We start from the raw sequence: 19,528 nt of genomic DNA, 5'->3' as shown, positions 1-19,528 counted from the left end.
TTGGTTTCAATTTAAAATGGTGCAAGTACGCCATGAGGCCCCTCAAATTTTGCAAAGTCAGCTTCACAGATTTAGTAAGAAATATGATTTTGATTTGTTTCATACTTTATAGTAAGTATAGAAAAGTGAAAATTATAAATAAATACATCTCAAAGACTGTTAAATGAGATGAGTCTTTTTAATCTTAGTATGGAACTGCTTAAATAAAACCATAATGAAATGAATGTTGAATGAAGTGAAATGAAGTACTGCAGAAATGGAAATCCTGATATTGTTGATGACATTCATTAAATAAAAAGGAATTGGTTCATTGCATCAGCAGCAGCTGAATGTAGATTCAACAGTTTTCTTAGTAATGGAATAGTTATTTAAGCGTGGATGATAAGCCTGTGCTACAAGCCCTATGGATTTATAAAATATGTTAACCAATTCTCTTCATCAAACAACTGATGTAGTTATTTAAATATGGTGTTAAAACTGACAAAAATATAATCATTTGGCAGTGCTCTGCTCTGTGTTGTATTGTCATATGATCAGGCGTCAGGCTTGTAAGAAAACTGACTGAAGCCTGAGAAACAAGATGTTTGATGGGCTGGAATCTTGTTCCCATTGTCCTATGGTAGTTTCAGACTCCCAGATCCACTTGAAGTAGATCTGTTACAGAGTGGTCGAAGTTGGCAGGCATATCTGGAGATTGCCTGGACCATGCTGCTCAAAGCACGGTCACCTAGCGCCAGTTGCCCAAGACTATGTCCAGAAGGCTTTTGAATATCTCCAAAAAATACTCCTACAGCCTCTCTGGGAAGCCTGTGCCAGTGTACTAGCCTTGCAGTAAAACAAACAAAACACCTTATATTTAGATTATATTTCCTGTAATTCACATTCTATTTCACTCAGTACCACTGAGGACACCCTGTCTTCATTTTCTTTAATCCCTTCCATCAAGTATTTTTGTACATTGATAAGAACCCCATGAGCCTTCTCCAGGCTAAACAGCCTGAGCTCCCTCAGACTCTCCTTGCATGTGGGATGCTCCAGCTTCTTAATCATTTTAGTGGCCCTTCAATGGATTCACTCCAGTATGTCCATATCTCTCTTGTACTGGGGAGACTAGAACTGGTCACAGTATGCCAGGTGTATCTCACCAGTGATAAGTGGTAGGAGAAGATGGTCTCCCTTATTCTATTGACTACACTCTTCCCAAAGCATCACAGGATACTGTTGACATTCTTTGTTGTAAGCACACATTGGTGGTAACTCATGCAACTGATCGTCTATCAGGCCCCCAGGGTCTTCTCTGCAGAATTACTTTCCAGCCAATCACCCCCCATCCTGTACTGATGCATGGAATTATTCTTCCCCAAGTGCAGGACAGTATTTCTCTTTGTTGTACTTCATTAAAATTCTATCAGCCCATTTGTCCAGCCTGTTGAGGTCTCTGATGGCTAAACAACCTTTTGGTGTATCAAACAACCACTTCTCATAGCTCTGTGGCATCTGCAAACTTGTTAAGAGTATACTCACCTCCAGCAGTGAAGAACCTATCTTTCCTGTCCCTGGTCTGAGCCAGAGGCCCCAGGCACCCCTGCAGCTCCAGGCCTGCAAAGTTTCATCCACTTTTGGGAGTTCAGACTAAGTTGAGTCTTCTGATGTACTAGGGTAGTGCTCCAATGGTTGCTGGGGACTGTGCCTCATGGCATAGAGCCTCATGGCACAGTGCCTCAGTAGAATTGATGACTTTTGTGGAAGCTTCTTCACAAACTTTTGCATCTGTTGTCTGCTGTGTACTGCAAGTGTGGAGGCACTATACTGTGTGTACTGTGTGTGGAGGCATTGGCCAGCAGGGGAAACATCTCATGAGAGGGCTCCATGAGAGTTGGTTGCAATCAGTTGACCACAAAGCCAGTTCAAAACAGCAGGAAGCAGCATATGACCCACCCCTAGGGAGTGCCAAAGAGCATGGACAGGGCAATTTGCATGGCAGTGGAATGGCTTGTGAGAAGGACAGTGCATTCTGTCACGGTTTACAGGCAGCCTGCCTTACCTGCCTGCTCTCCTCACCAGCAGGTGAGGCCTGCAGCCCTGGAAGCCTCCCCAGCCCACAGAAACACATTAAACAATATTCTTTCAGCTGTGTGGCAGCAAGGAGGCACAGACATTTCACTTGACAGAAAGCCATGCTCTCTGCTTCTGTGCCTCCAGCACCAGGAAGGGCTAATGCCACTACTCCAGGTAGTTCATGCGACTACCTGCTCAGGCTGTGGAGTGGGCCTGGGGTTTACTCCCAGAGATGGAGGGTGTGAGCACACACACCTGTGCAAGTTGTGCGCATGTAGATGAACTGCTCTGCGCCAAGCTTCAGGAAGAGGCAGGGAGACTGAAAAGCATCTGGGAGTCCAAAAAGGTAATAGATCAAGACAGCCATGCTCTGCCCTCTCTGCTATACCAATGCCAAGGTAGCACGGCCACTGCTGTGGCAGGCCTGGTATCTGATCTGCATCAGGATAAAGGCAGGAACTCTTGGGACACTGAGAAGCAGAAGTAAGTGTGCATGGAGACAGAAGGGGAGTCCCTGTCTGCCCACAGAGCTTCTGTTACTAAATAGGTACGAGGCTCTAAGTGTGGCAGACAAAAAAAAAAAAAAAAAAAAGCTATCTGTGCATATCCTCCCTTCAAATTTAGATCAGCCAAGGTCTCATAGCAAGCGCAGCACCAGCTCCAACATCATGTAGAAATGGCAGTGAGTTGTGGTCATAGGTGACTTCCTTGTGAAGGGAACAAAGGCTCCCATCTATAGACCAGATCCTCTTCACAGAGAAGTTTGCTGCCTCCATGGGGCTTGGGTCAGGGATGTTACCAGTAAGTTTTTGAGCATAATACAGCCTTCAGACTATTACCCACTCCTCCTCTTTCAAGTGGGTACCAACAACATACCTACAGGAAGCCTGAAGTCTATCAAAAAAGATTTCAGGGGCCTGTGAAGACAACTAAAGGTCTCAGCAGCACAGGCAGTGTTTTTCTCAGTCCTGCCAGTAATGGGGAGAAACACAAGTCCTGAAAATTCCTAAAGCATGCTGAAGATAACTTCCTGACAAAAATACTGAGTGAACCAACTAGAAAAGATGCTCTACTAGATATGTTGTTTGACAGTAGGGAAGGTCTTCTGATAGATGTGACAGTGGGCTGCTGTCTTGGTTGAGGGATCATGAAATAGTTGAGTTTAAAATTTCTGGCGTAAGGAGCAAAAAAGGTCAGCAGAATTGCCACACCCTGGACTTTAAGAGAGAAAGCTTCAAGCTCCTCAGGGAGCTAGTTAGTAGCATCCCCTGGGAATCAGTTCTAGAGTGTTGGGGTGTCCATGAGAGCTGTTTGCTTTTCAAGAATCAGTTTTTTAAACCCATGAGCAGGCAATTCCTTTGTGCCACAAGTCAAGCAAGCAGGACAGCAGACCTGCCTGACTGAACAAGGAACTCCACATGGAACTACATCAGAAAAAGAAAGTACATGACCTCTGGAAGCGAGGTCTGGCTTCATATGGAGAGTACAGAGTTTGCACTCTCAGGAAATACACAAGAAAATCCAAATCTCTGCTTCAGTTGACACAGGCCACTGTGGTGTCAAACAACAAAAAAAGCTTCTTTAAAGTAAGTCAACAGCAAAAGGAGGTCAAGGGAAATCATCAGACTGATAATTGAAATGGATGGTGACCTAAGTAAGGATGAGGAAAAGGCAGCGGTATTTAATGCTTTTTTTTTTTTTTTTTTTTTTTTTTTAATAGTAAAGACAGATCTTGGGCTGCCTGGACCTTAGAGTTGGAGGACCATGGCTTGAGGAGCAGTGACTTTCTATTGGTGTGGTCACCAAAATTTTAAGGGAACAGTTGTATCAGCCCAACATTTGTAAGTCCATGGGGCCTGTTGGGATTCACCCCAGAGTGCTGAAGGAATTAGAGTGAATGTTATATCTGGATGTCTCTAAACAATTTACCAGAGGTTTTGGAAGTCTGAGGAGATCCCTGCTGACTGGAAGCTAGACAGTGTTAAACCCAACCACAAAAAGGGCATAAGAGAAGACATGAGAGAAGATGCAGAAAACTGCAGACCTGTTAGTCTAACCTCAGTCTCTGGAAAAGTTATGGAGAAGATTGTCCTGGGTGATACTGAAAGGCATTTAAAGAACAAAGCTATTATCAGGCATAGTTAACATAGGTTCATGAAGGGAAAATCCTGCCTTAGTAACGTGATCTCCTTCTATGCTAAGGTCAACTGCTTGATGGATGAAGGCAAGGCAGAAGATAGTGTCTTTCTGGATTTTAGTAAGGGCTTTGATACTGTCCCTCATGGCATCCTTCTGGACAATTAGTCCAACTGTGAAATAAGGTTTCATGCTATGCTGGGTGATGAACTGGCTCGATAGCGGAGCTCAGGGGGCTACATCTGGCTGGTCACTACTGTTCTTTTTTCCAGGGTTCAGTCTTGAGGCCAGTTCTGTTCAACAGTTTTATCAATGATTGGAATGCATACTCAGAAAGTTTACTGGTAATCAACAGGGAGGTACTGTTGACTCCCTGACAGGACAAGGGAAGGGCCCTACAGATGGATCTCATAGATTGGAGCACTGGGCAATCAGCAAAGACATGAAGCTCAGCAAAGGAAAATGGTAGTTTCTGCTTCTGGGACAGAGTAATGCCAGACATAGGTACAAACTGAGAGAAGAATGGATAGAGAGCAACCCTGCAGAAAGGGATCTGGGGGTGCTGTGGGCTCAACAATGAGTCAGCAGTGTGCTCCTGCAGCCAAGAGGGCAAAAAGCATTTTGGGATGCATTAAACACTGCATAGCCCGCCAGTCAAAAGAGGTGATTTTTCCTCTATATTTACCGTTGGTGTGGTCTCACCTTGAGTATTGTATACAGTTCTGGGCTCCACAGTATAGAAAGGATGTTAAGGTATTTGAAAGCATCCAGAAGAGGGCAACAAAGCTGGTAAAAAGGCTGGAAGGCATTTCCTATGAGGAGGAGCTGAGAATATTTGAGTTGTCTAGTCTGGTGGAAAGAAGGCTGAGAGGCAACCTCATTGCTGTCTACAATTTGCTTAAGGAGGGGAAATGAACAAGGAGGCGCTGATCTCTTTTCCCTCTCACCAATGACAGGACACAAGAGAACGGCACACATCTGCAGCAGGGGAGGTTCAGATTGGACATTAAGGAAATTTCTTTACCCTGAGGATGATCAAACACTGGAACAGGCTTCCTAGTGAGGTTGTTGATGTCCCATCACTGTCAGTGTTCAAGTGGCAATTGGATAATGCACTCATTAATACACTTTAACTTATGGTTAGGTAGTTGGATTAGATGATCTTTGAAGGTTCCTTCCAACTGAACTATTTTATTCTATTCACCTCCAAAGAAAGAAGGATAATTAATTTCAATAACATGTTACTCTGTATGGAAAGAATATATATATATATATATATACACACATATATATTTCACCTGGAAAATAATTCTGTTAATTATTTAGACTCAGGGCTTTATGAAAGGAAATAGTGTTATTTTTTAGCTAAATGAGATCTAAAAATGAACATCATCCAGTGTGCAATGGCATGCACTTTTCCTTCAATTACCTTCACAAACCTATCTAACAAAATACCTGTTATGTTTAACTAGGTGCTGAGAACTGCACAGTTTCAATTATTTATACTTGAAGATTGGAATGGGATTTTTAGATTGCTTTTCTGTGATGTTATAAAATAAAGGAGCACAGCCTATATTATTTCTAGCTTTGCCTTTCTGTATCTGCATGATAGACCTAATGCATTTAAACCCTGTGAAATTTTAAAAGTGTCATTTTTATAGAATAAGGGGAAATATAATTTCATACTGATACTTACTTTTGGATACAAATTAGCAAAGAAAAAAATAATTTCTGGTGTAAACAGTACTGTGTTCTCTGCATTTGTATTTTTGCATAGACAGAATTTTAACTGGGAAGGATAAACTTGTATCCAACAACTATTTTTTTTTTTTTTTTAATAAGGAAATTACCTTTTAAGAAGAGGACAGACTTATTGTTTTATCATGAAATTGAAAGCAATGAGAGAAATAAATCAGTAACTTGTAATCCAAGAATGAAACTTGATCAAGTTTCATTACCCACACTTTACTCCACCTCTTTAAGATCTGACTTTATTAAGTTTCCAGGTAGCTGTAAATTTCTGCTGATCTCCCTTCTCACCCAGATCCACAGAAATAGACAATTCTGTACTCATTCTGGCTAATCTTGCTGCTTTGTCTGATTCTACTTTTGTCCTTTTTAAATTTTACACCACTTTTCTTCCATATGAGTGGTCTCAAAATAAAGAAAAATAATGACAGTAAAGTCTATCTTGTTTTAAATTATGCATCAGTTAATTAAACCTGAAATTTAATTTTCACAACCATAATTTTAACTGGGTGTGAAATACCATTATAGTTCTTGGGATACTGCATATAGGACAGCCATAGGCAAAACTGGGAATTTAGGATGTGATAAACTGAAGAATTAGACCTGACCTACCTTCCTCAGTGAATATTTAATGACATGTTGTAGAAAATACCTCTCCTTATCTTTATTCAGAGGCTGGTATCAAGACTGATTAAAAGAGTTATGAAAATATCCTTGCCCTCTAGGGCCAGACAGTATTACACCGACATGTTAATATAATGCAAATTTATAGAGGTAAAGATCTGCCTGCCACCTCTTTATTTACATTTGGTTTTGTAGATGAAATAAGAGATTCTCAACCCTGCCACACTATTATCCTGAGAACCTAACTCAGAAATTATTATAAGTGTTGCCATTATGATTTCTAGCTCTTTAGTGAATTGGGTCATGATATGCTACTTACTAAGGGTGCAAAGTACAATAACAAGGTACTTTATAATTCAGAAAAAAGAAAAAAAAAATCCCTGTAATGCTCCTGATGATTAAGAGAAAAAATCCAAAGCAAAAATCTAATATACATGCAAATCAATATTGCAGAGAAAATGCTTTAAAGGCTCAAATCTTCTGTCAACAAAGAGTGAAAGCTAAAATTAGATATTTCTCTTGATATTTCAACATTCAAAAATAACAATAATTTAATGACATAGAGGTACATGGTTCTATTCAACACTGAATAAAAGAAAGATTCTCAAATTAACCTTTAACCAGCTGCTTCTTGAATGGCAAGCAATATAGCTGCGTCAGAGCATTGCTGTATTGTAGTAAGAGAGCCTCTTGAGAAACTATTCCACTCTACTTAATGCTTAGAAGGTTATAGTTTTTGAGGATTCAAGATTTTTATTTTATTTTCCTATCTGTGGCAATGCACAATTTGAACATACCACACACTGAGCAACATTACACATATCCATCATAGTAGTGCCTTGTGAGATGCAGATATAGCTGAAGAAATAAATTTACCAGTGCAGAAAGGCAAGATCTTTCCAACACAATCCTGACTCAAAGAACCCTTTTGGTGTGCATGACATGAGTCTTTCTACTTGGGCAGTTCCATTTTCCATTCCAGTCATGCTGTTTACAATTAATCCTAGTGAATAATCTTTTGAAACTGGTTATTCTTGTTACACAAATAACAAGGCAGTGGACATTTTATTTTTACTCATGAAGCACGTATTTTATATACAAATGTGTTCTTCATGATTAAGGCATTAAGTGTTCATGACTGCCAATTTGTAAAAGTCCAAAAGCACTTCAGACTCCCTTCACAATCAGAATGTACTGCAGATTTGGCATGTATCAAGCTCACAGTTCTGACAATTTAATCTTGATTTGAACAGACATCATGGTCATTTACTCAGAGTACCTAAATATCCAACAATGGAGTGTCATATGTATGGAAATATGGAATGTCATCTCCTAATAGAGTAGAACTCAATCAGTAGTATACATGTAGGGTTGTATGAAGGCCTGTATTATTTTCAAGTTGATTATTGGGTTTGACTACTTGAAAAAAAAAAATACCAGATGCCTATGAAATGAGCAATTGATAGTTATCAGTATGCTTTATCAAAATAAGATCTGGAAGTTTCCTTGTTCTATTTTGGGGCTGAAAACCATGATTGTATCTTTCAAGAATTCTTTTATTTGTTAATAGTTAGTGTGGTTACAGCACTTTCTTTGCAAATTAATTATTTGCAAATAATTTCAGTTTTGTCATACCAACAGGCTATGAGCTACTATAAGATTGCTCTCTTGACTTTAATGATAATATAATTCTCTGCTTGTTACTGACATTGGTTTCCTGACTTTCTCTCTCTGGCCTTCTGTCCATTAGGACACCAGAGGTTCATATCTGCCTGCATATCTATAATGAAATCTCAGATTCTCATGCATCTGTCTATTGACCCCCTGTTTTGTTGTCTCCTCATAGTGGTTTGTTCCACAGACACTCAACATACTGAAAAACTGAATTACTTTGCTATAAAACCTTTTTTTGTTTTAATAGCGCACATATTTTCATTTAACTTTTAATGAAAGATGTTATTTTGCCATTTTTCCTCCTCAGTAGCTCAGAAATGGTGGTACATAAACAGATGCAATCTTGCAAACCAGTGGAGAAAGAAGAAAATGAATCCCTTTATTCTCTACATTTTTTACTGTTTATTTTATAGTTACCATGTAACTGTTAAAGCTGTATCAAGCTGTTATTTATCCTGCTTTAATGCTTTCTCCTTTGCCTTGAATGCCTTTTTGATAAATTATAACTATATAGAAAAACATGTATTTAATGGGGCTTCAGCACTATCTAAAATAACTTCATTGCCACAGCAGAAGGTTTTGTTTGTTTGTTTGTTTTTAATGGAAGATGTGAGTTAAACTCTGACTGACTTGAAAGCTATCCTTTGGTTTAGGTCTAAAGACTGAGTGGAGGGCAGGGCAGGGCAGGGCAGGACAAGGGAGGAGAGGGCAGGGGAGGAGAGGGAAGGGGAGGGGAGGGGAGGGGAGGGGAGGGGAGGGGAGGGGAGGGGAGGGGAGGGGAGGGGAGGGGAGGGGAGGGGAGGGGAGGGGAGGGGAGGGGAGGGGAGGGGGGAGGGGAGGGGGGAGGGGAGGGGAGGGGAGGGGGGAGGGGAGGGGAGGGGAGGGGAGGGGAGGGGAGTGAGGGGAGGGGAGGGGAGGGGGGAGGGGAGGGGAGGGAGGGGAGGGGAGGGGAGGGGAGGGGAGGGGAGGGGAGGGGAGGGGAGGGGAGGGGAGGGGAGGGGAGGGGAGGGGAGGGGAGGGGAGGGGGGAGGGGAGGGGAGGGGAGGGGAGGGGAGGGGAGGGGGGGGGGGAGGGGAGGGGAGGGGAGGGGAGGGGAGGGGAGGGGAGGGGAGGGGAGGGGAGGGCAGGGGAGGGGAGGGGAGGGGAGGGGCAGGGGAGGGCAGGGGAGGGGAGGGGGGGAGGGGAGGGGAGGGCAGGGGAGGGCAGGGGGGAGGGGGGGGGGAGGGGAGGGGGGGAGTCTTGATTCATTTCTCATTAAAAGTTCATTAACTAAAATAACAACTTTATGGTATTCCTGGATAAAAAAATAAATTCAAAAAAGCAAACAAACACAAATTCTATTAGCAGAGCTTGTCAGTAAATAGTATATCATAGTATATTATAAAAATTATCTTTATTTATAGTATTAAATAAAGATAAAGAGCATATCTGTATTGCTTTTCAAACAATTTTGGAAAATTTTGACTTTCAACCATTTTCATCATCACCAGTCCCAATTTTTATATTTTTTCATTTCACGTTTTTATTTTTTACAAAGATCCCCAATTTCTTCAATATATAAGTTCAAAAGTTCTCTCACACACACACAAAAACAAATTGTTTCCCTTTAACCTCGAGTACCTTGTGAGTTCTCTTTTTATTCCTGTGGAAAACATAGCAGCTTTTTTCCAGTCAAAAACTCAACATTCCTGAACGTCTTTGCTTAAAATATGAAGGTATATTCTAAATCTATTGACCAAGAGCACGCATAGAAGTGCCAATCCTGAATGATAAATTTTTTGAACTGGTTACAGTGGCTTTGGTCATGGCTCCGACTTGTCCTGACACTGAGAAAAATATTTCTCTATCAAGTTTTTCCTGCTTACTTGATGCTTTCCTATGTAATAGCTCAAGTCACTGCATTTTTACCACCCTTTGGTAGTAGCACTGAAAGTAATAGAATCTGTGAAATTCTGGAACACTGTATAAAAGACATATGTATTTCTGCAATGTTGTAATTAAATTTGGCCATAAGAAACAATTTCAAACCACAGAGCTATTTAGTGTCATGATGCCATTTGACATAGATTACCATCAATACTTTTTATTCTAAGATTTGTGCACCATGCAGCAAAACTGTGTTATGCCAGCCACTGTATAAATGCATATTATGATATGTGTCAAACAGCAGGAAAAAAAATGCAACTTGATTTTGTGCAACGGTGATAGAGTACACTGCAGAACTTTCTGCTAATTGTAACTCAGTGGAGTGGACATGATGACCTAATATGCCTTTCTCATTTCTGATTTTCTGGACTGTGTAGCAAGTCTATCAAACCAGATTATTTTAGCAAAACACATAATGGACAACTCAGCGTCCTATAACTTATACATTACATTCTGATTGGTTTATCCTATAGATTTTAAATTCCTTTATTTATGAGAGAAAATCTCATCACAGAAAGAATAAAAATGTATTTTTCAAACGTCACAAAGTGACATGTAATTGAATTAAAAAGTTATTATGGTTTTTTTTGTTTGTTTGTTTTTTGTACTGTAGGAGTATGATATACATGATAGAAAGAGAACATTTTATATCAAGGATACAATAGAGATTTCTTTTGCTTATTTTCAAAAGTGAGAGCAAACAGACAAAAAAAAAAAAAACCTATCATATTTCTTTGAGTATCTTCAAATTCCCTTCCACCCTCATCCAAAGCAAATATACAACCTGGCAAATAATGATAATGATGATAACAATAATTATGATAATAATGTTGAAAACAAGAACAACAAAATGGTAAGCTGTAGTTGAGATGTAGGATGGCTAATAGCAATAAATGGTAATGAGGTTCCTAACTGGTTGACACTGAGCTTATTTTCTAGTTTTTGGTAGATTCCAGCAATTTCTCAGTAGGAAAATATATAAAATACCAAAGGTTTCAACATAGCTAGCACATTTCCTGGTAGTGTCAAAAACAAACAAACAAACAAAAAACAATAAAATGAAAGCTCAACTAGAAGTTAATCAACAATAAAGTCATGGTTGAGGCAGCTTCCACTGCTGCCAGTAATATACAATTATTTTGTGATAAACAGGGACTCTGGACTTCAGGTAGTTAATATGTATTATATTTCATAGCATACCATGTTAAGTATTATGGGATATGTATGATATTATGATATGATATGATATGATATGATATGATATGATATGATATGATATGATATGATATGATATGATACAGGATTTTCATTTGCAACAGTTCTAATATATAACAAAAGATATTTTTTTCTTTTAATCTGTCTTGACAAGGAATTTGTGCAAAAGGTAAAATAAATGGTGTATATACTGCATTAATTTTAACTCAACATTAGCAGTGTGTGGCATAATTCTATTGTCTTCCAGAAACTTGAAATTATATTAATTTAAATTTTGTATCATTGAATATCCTTGGAAAATAAAATTGTAGTTTGTTACTATTAAGAAGTTAAAATCAGGTCAATATAACAAAAATGTTATAAATAGGCAAATTGTATTCCAATGTGTGACCCATTTCATTCCAAGGAACATATTTAAAGTAGATACCATAAATTATATTTTAGAAATGTCCTTTTTTTCCTGCATTGAAAATAAATAGAGATGGCTAAAATAAACAGTTGTAGACATATAAGGACAATAGAAGTATTTTTTATTTTCATTTTGGATTCTGAAAATCAAGAAAACAAATGGAAATGAGAGTTCAGCTATCAGATTCACCCTTCTATGTTATCACTTCTATCAGGCCATTTTTGGTTTGTGGCTATTAGAGTAAGTAGTAAAGAAAGACAGGAGAACAGGAACACAACATGGGCTGATTAATGCTGAGAGTGGTATGGGTGATCCTTTAAAAAGCCTGACTGAAACTGGCTATGGGAAAATATGCTCTATCGGTCATGATGAAACTATTGCTACAAATACTTTGTAAAGTCCATCACTGACACAGTGTATATATTCTTCAGTATATTTTCTGTCATAGCGGATAAATAAAAACACATAATACTTTAAATGAAAGTACATAACAACTTGATTGTTTGGTAAACAAAGATATCTGTATCAAAATCTTTGAAAGCAAGCCTGAATATTCTCGTCTTTATTGATTGCTACTGTTGAAAGCATTGAGTCCTATCATAGCTTAAAAAAAAAAAATTGCACTCTAAAATATGTATCTGAAAAATGTGTTATATTTTTTAAACTTTTTTTCCTTACCTAAACCATGCCTATGTGTTGACATTGGTGGTAACACAGTCCAAGCCTTTGTCTTTGGATTGTAACATTCAACGGTGTTTAACGTCTTTAAACCATCCCGGCCTCCAATGACAAACAGCTTGTCATCAATGACAGCAACACCAAACTGAAGCCTTCTGCCATTCATCATTCCAGCCTGGATCCATATATTTGTTCTGAGATCATATTTTTCAATAGTTGTAGCACCTGATAAGACAAAATAATAGGATAATGTATATAAAACTGGGTATTTTTTTTTTCTTCAAAGACTTTAATGTAATTTTCTGATTATTTGCAACATTTGATAAGTATTTTATGTTTCTTTAGAAAGTGTAGTCCCAGGATTGTTATGTTTATTATTATCACCATGAAAGTGGAAAAACAAACAAACTACATAAATGGTCTCTACAGAATCAAAGTATTATAAGTCTGAATAACAGTTTCCTCTAGCTTTATGGGTTTTTTTTTGTTTGTTTGTTTGTTTTTTAACAGTTCAGTGGCATTACTATCTGAGATAACTAATCTTGCTACAATTTATCCCAATTTTTCAACAAGAGTAAAAAATGCCTGTGAAATTATCTGGAATTTTCATCAAAGGTGAGAAGTTGTGTTTCAATTTGGGTTCGGTGTTGTCGTGTTGTGTTTTTTTTTTTTGGTACTCATCTGTTGAGTTTTTTGCAGACATGTTTCTGCTGGATGTACAGAATATTGTACTGCTAATTTCAAGCAAGACACTTAAAGAATGTTTCTATATATAGCAAAAAATTTTTCCTTCTATACTTACTCATTAGATGCATTTTCAGAGATAAACTCAAAAAGTTATAGAGAACATCAGAGATGATCTGGATGAGGGCGTCCAGTGCACCCTCAGTAAGTTTGCAGATGACACCAAGCTAAGTGCGTGTGTCGATCTGCTCGAGGGCAGGAAGGCTCTGCAGGAGGATCTGGATAGGCTGGAGCGATGGGCTGAGGTCAACTGTATGAAGTTCAACAAGGCCAAGTGCCGGGTCCTGCACCTGGGACGCAACAACCCCAAGCAGAGCTACAGGCTGGGAGATGAGTGGCTGGAAAGCTGCCTGGCCGAGAAGGACCTGGGAGTATTGGTTGATAGTCGGCTGAATATGAGCCAGCAGTGTGCTCAGGTGGCCAAGAAGGCCAACAGCATCCTGGCCTGTATAAGAAGCAGTGTGGCCAGCAGGTCTAGGGAAGTGATTGTGCCCCTGTACTCGGCTCTGGTGAGGCCGCACCTCGAGTACTGTGTTCAGCTTTGGGCCCCTCGCTACAGGAAGGACATGGACGTGCTTGAGCGAGTCCAAAGAAAGACCAAGCTGGTGAGGGGTCTGGAGAACAAGTCTTACGAGGAGCGGCTGAGGGAGCTGGGCTTGTTCAGCCTGGAGAAGAGGACGCTCAGGGGCGACCTTATCGCTCTCTACAGTTACCTGAAAGGAGGCTGTAAAGAGGTGGGGGTTGGTCTGTTCTCCCACGTGCCTGGTGACAGGACAAGGGGGAATGGGCGAAAGTTGCAACAGGGGAGTTTTAGGTTGGATGTTAGGAAGTACTTCTTTACCGAAAGGGTTATTAAGCATTGGAATGGGCTGCCCAGGGAGGTGGTGGAGTCACCATCCCTGGAGGTCTTTAAAAGACGTTTAGATGTAGAGCTTAGCGATATGGTTTAGTGGAGTACTTAGTGTTAGGTCGAAGGTTGGACTTGATGATCTTGAGGTCTCTTCCAACCTAGAAATCTGTAATACTGTGATACTGTGATAACATCATATATATAATAAGTTAGGTAATCATGAAGCCTCAGTTTTTAAAAGTAACTTGTATGCAACATACAAATATGAGATACAAAATTACATTTATTAACAAAACCAGAGAGATAACGGAAGCATAATAACAAAATCCCAGAAAGTGAATGGGCAATGCATCCCATTAATTGTAATCTCAGTTTAGGCAACATTATTTTAAAGCATATCCACAAATATTTAAAATATTTGAGTTTAAATTAATCCATGATAGAAATTCGTATGAACTGTTACTAGTGTTTCATTTTTACATAAACATAACAATGTTTTGTTTCCAAAGCTTAAATACCTCAACAAGAAGAATCAACATAATTATGCTCTTGTATTGAGCTTTACCAGCTAACTATTTAGATTATAATAAAAGGTTAGAATTCCATTGGGAATAATTATTTTAGGATGTTATGTTTATTTTTACATAAACATAACAATGCTTTTTTTCCAAAGTTTAAGTACTCCAACAGAAAGAATCAACATAATTATGCTCTTGTATTGAGCTTTACCAACTAACTATTTAGATTATAACAAAAGGTATAATTCCATTGGAAATAATTCTTTTAGGATTCATTCATTCTTTGGAGCAGTAGAGCAATGAACCAAGTAGAAACAACCATAGTGAAAGCAATGCTTTTTTCAATTGAACTAAAAAAGATATAATTTAAATTCAATTTGTATTTAAGTGTAGCAGAGCAGCAATAATTTACAATTCAACTGGATATATTAAATCTCCTGCTAGTTTTATGAAGCCATCCAATCTATGAACCAATTTTTACATTTGATTAACAGAGACATGTTTATTTATCCTTTCAGCCCTAAATTAAAACTGATCTGTGTAATTGTATTAATTCTGGGATTTGGAGGAACAAAACTACAGATTCTTTGATACAGTTGTTTGGTGGTGCTGCAGGGCATATTACAGTGATGGATATTAATAAAGTTACATTATAATACTTGAAAATGTTTATGTGCCAAATCTATTAATGTTAAAAGCTGTAGCAAATAACTTCTCTAATGCTGTCTACTTCAATGATAAAGAGTTCAATTTAAAAGTTTTGTTATTCTGATTTAAGAAATTATTACTAATGCAACAAATGCAGTCTTTGAATTATGATCAACTATATATTTCCTAACATTAGTTAAATCTGAGTTTGGCACAATGCACTATTAAATTCTATGTTGCAAATTTCCTGGATGTCTGAATTCACTTCATCCAGTAATGCAACCTGCTTATCTAGGGAAAATGAAAACAAAACAAAACAACAATTAAAATAACAAAAACAACAACAAAACCCAACAACTATCAAGATCTATTTTTGATTTTGATTTTACTTTTGGTTCTGGAGTGCATTTTTGATGTTGATTTTCCAGTCTCGCACGCTTACCACACATTGGCTTCTGTCACAGAATGTTCCTGAGTAACTGGGTTCTATTTAGATGAAATCAAATTGAAGTATGTGTGTTAGTGATGCAACTCATGTGCTCCACTGATGAATATTCAGTCTCTTTGACCAGACAACAACTGCTCCAAAGTGGAACAGGTACTGACCCTTTAAAATGGTCTCAAGTATTGGTAACACTCCATTCTTCAATCCAGACAAGAAAAGAAGTACCTTCAAATTATATGATAGTCCTGGTATGAAATCAGCTCATGGATGAATAGGGGATGATTGAAACAGTTAAAATATTATAGGTATCTTGATGATAGTCAGAAAAGCATGTTTTTTTTTTTTTTTTTTTTTTTTTTCCCCCCCTTTGGCTGAAGTATATTTCATGTCTCCCAGTCAGTTCAGTTTCTTGCACTGGAATGCTCAGACTCTTTTCTAAGTCTATTTTATAAAGACATTCTTCCTTCAGCAAGACCTCTAGTCTTCAGGTTTTTGTTTTAGAATCAGAATTAATCAGAAATGATTAGTAGTCACTATAGACTTTTTTAGTATATCTCATCAGTGCATGCAGGCCAGTTGTATCTATTTGTATCAGCCTTGCATTCTCTAGACTTTATTAAAAATAAATAAATAAATAAAAGTGAAATTAAAAATCTCATTGACTTCAGTGACTCTTAGCACTGATGATCAGCTAGCAATTGTAAAGTAAGTAAAAATTACCAGACCATCTCTGCATCAGCTGCATCTGTACACAACAAAGTCTAAACAGAGAATAGCTATATAGAAAACACTTACAATGTCTCCCTTGTTCCTGCAGAAGATAGTGAAGCAGCTGCAATCTCTGCTTATAGTCCAAATGATAAAATGAAGTAACATCTCCTGTTCTGCTAACACATCAGTCCTGTCATCAAGCAGTCTTAGTATACAGCTTGACATGGGCCTTTTCAAAATACTATTATAATACAATAAGTATGTAGTTTATTAATAATCAAGAAACATATAATAATAATAATAGTGCCATGTCCTCACCATGAAGACAGTCAAGCAAATAGAACAGTTCATCCACAGAGGCCGGACAGTGTCCATCCCTGGAGGTTTTCAGGACCTGGATGGATGGATACATTCTGATTCCCTGCTTTGAGAAGGAGGCTGGACTAGAGACCTCCTGAGGTGCCTTCTAACCTGAATTATCCAGTGATCCCACAATTCCATGATCTGGGATGGAGACTGTGGCCATCAGTTCCTTTTTCTAGGCATGACTGATAGTCAGTAACAGTAAACCTCATATATGATACAGCTTTATCTAAGACTGTGAAATTAAATAGTGTGAATAGAAGACTATTGCCTTCCCTTTCATCTTCCACTATGTCATATATTTCTTTGAGTTTATTGTTATTTATTATTGGTATAAATACTTAGCTATCCATGCAAAATATACAGAGCCATGAACTAAAACCTTAACAATTCCTTTCTGACTCTTTCATTCCCAACAGAATTACAAAACCTCCTCTTTTTAACTTAAAAACAAAGACAAAAAAAAATTACCCCATTTATCAGGTATTATTAGTGTTTCGAATGTGCTTTCTCAAATTTAATAGGGTATAAGAACACAAGCAAACTAGTTTTAATAAGCACTAAGCCACTCACAATTGAAGTCATGCGATTACACTTGGTTTAAAAATACACTGTAATACTAGTGTTTAGCTTGGAAACATCCTTCAGGAGAAAGGTGGTGAAACCACTGAAAGATAACATCAACAGAGATTTTTAGATGCATTTAATTGGAGATTATTGAGAAGAAACACACTAAACTTAATCCTGCAACATAGGGGAACTGAATACATGAATTTAATTTTCTATTACAGCCTTACATCCATTCTTTAACTTTATCCTAGACAGAGGCAATAAGAATTATACTGTTTATATTTTGAGTCTACTTCTTTTTATGTTTAGACTGTTCTTCATTCCAATACAAACTGAAAAGTACTGGAACTGGTTGGTCAAAAAACAAAGAATCTTCTTCCACCATTATCCAGGAAGAAAACTAGGCTATTATTTCTGATAAAATCATAGATTCATAAAAGCAAAAGGATTTTCTTCACACGGATGAGGAGAAGAGACAAACCCAAGCCTGACTGCGGAGGATACTTTAAGATGCATAAAGGCTCCAGGAGCTCATTGCCAGATTCAACTCCAAATTAGGTTACATATTAGGCTGCTTTGATGAGAAAAGCTGTGGGGTTTGCTGTAATGCACCATGACAGTCACCAGAGATTTTGCAGAGGCATGTGCCTCAAAGACCTTCTGAAAATCCTAATATAGAGTACTTTGCCTCATTGCTGTGGAAGCTTTAGAAAAGTCTATTTATCATCTTCATCTTGTTTTCATACTAGGTTAATGTTAGCTTTGGCCAACTGCTAGGAATATCCATCATTAATTCTCTGCATAATCCTGAACTCTGTCCTGCAGATCATTTTCCTGATGCTGATTAGCCAGTCACTAGAAACTCAGAGTTTCTTTGGTCACATCCACATTGATGTATCTTCCACTTCTCTTCATGGTCCAGTCCCCTACTTGGATAAGAATTAGGTGAATAGCAGGGTTCTTCCTTATCCTTAGCCTTCTCAACAAACTTTTCTTTCTAAAGGAAAGAAATCTAGGTTACAGATTGGAATAAAGCCATGAATTTTTCTAGCTAAGACTCTAATATTAGCTGCATTGGACCATGGCCACAGCATCCATCAGTTGCTGTAAAGACAGGCCTCTTGCATCCAGCAAGGCTCCAAAGTACTACTGTCTTACTCTCAGGAAAAGGTTTCAAAGAAATAAGAACTACTTTGTGAATTGCAGTGTGTACTCCACTGTAGTAGAACACTGGACGTTTGTCAGGGTAAAGCCTGAGAGCAGGAAAGCAAATGTGAGGTGAAACGCAATGTCAGAAACAAGAGGTTTCAATCCATTCCAATCCTTCAGTTAGCATTTGTGACTAGCATTGCTATGGTTTCTTATCAGGTGAGATGTTTTCTTATGCAGGCAGGTGAGAACTTGAACTTGAATGGAAGAATGAGTTCAAGTTAATAATCAATATATATACACATACCTTTGTCTATGTATATTTTATAGACAGATACATGTATTTTAAATATATATATATATGTTTTTGTATCTGTATATAAAGTAGAGAAAATATAGAGGAGTATTTGTATACACCTCTGTTTTAGAGATAACTATATTAAATAATATAATAACAGGGAACGTAAGAGTTTCTAAAAGAGAATGTCATAAAGGCAATTCCTTTCTTCCAAATTTTTTTCTTCCCAAACTGGTAGTGGGTGTTGGTGTCTACTGCTTGAGATACTAGAGTGACTAGAGGTATCAAAACAAGATGAATAGACAGAAAAGGAGTGATTCATCAATCCACCTGACTGATTGTCATAATAGAGCAGATCACTGTGACAAAATCTCATTGCACAAAGTATGAAGGTATGAAGGTATACTAATCATAAAAAACAAGCTTATGCATATAATAGAATGCCAAGTCAAAGTCTTTGTCAGCATGGATGAAAGCATAACTTGTTTTCCTAAACAAGCAAACAAACAAAACCACACAAACACACAAAACAAACAAAAAAAATTACAAAAAACCAACTTTGGTAAATAATAAATGAGTGTATGTTCATAAAAGACTATTTTTTCATTTAAAAGAGTAATGGAGCAGTAAGTGTATTTGCAAGTGTATTTATGTCAGTAAAAACAATGTAATGACTCAAGAAAAATATGAGATATTGCATCTTCTTAATGAGAGAGACATTTCACCATATTTATTCTGAATAATGGAAACCCGTGAACTTTAG

General features: G+C 38.0%; 1 protein-coding gene across 1 annotated transcript in view; it reads right to left on the bottom strand.

Moving 5' to 3' along the window:
* The window catches only part of KLHL1 (kelch like family member 1), a 250,133-nt gene that overhangs the window by 34,836 nt on the left and 195,769 nt on the right, over positions 1–19,528 (bottom strand). Inside the window, exon 7 of the mRNA XM_066987863.1 lies at positions 12,470–12,694. Within this exon, the coding sequence (XP_066843964.1) occupies positions 12,470–12,694 (225 nt within the window). The remainder of the gene's footprint in view (positions 1–12,469; positions 12,695–19,528) is intronic.

The sequence above is a fragment of the Anser cygnoides genome, chromosome 1 (assembly GCF_040182565.1).
Source record: "Anser cygnoides isolate HZ-2024a breed goose chromosome 1, Taihu_goose_T2T_genome, whole genome shotgun sequence".
Lineage (NCBI taxonomy): Eukaryota > Metazoa > Chordata > Aves > Anseriformes > Anatidae > Anser > Anser cygnoides.
This window is presented reverse-complemented; position numbering and strand designations above follow the sequence as displayed.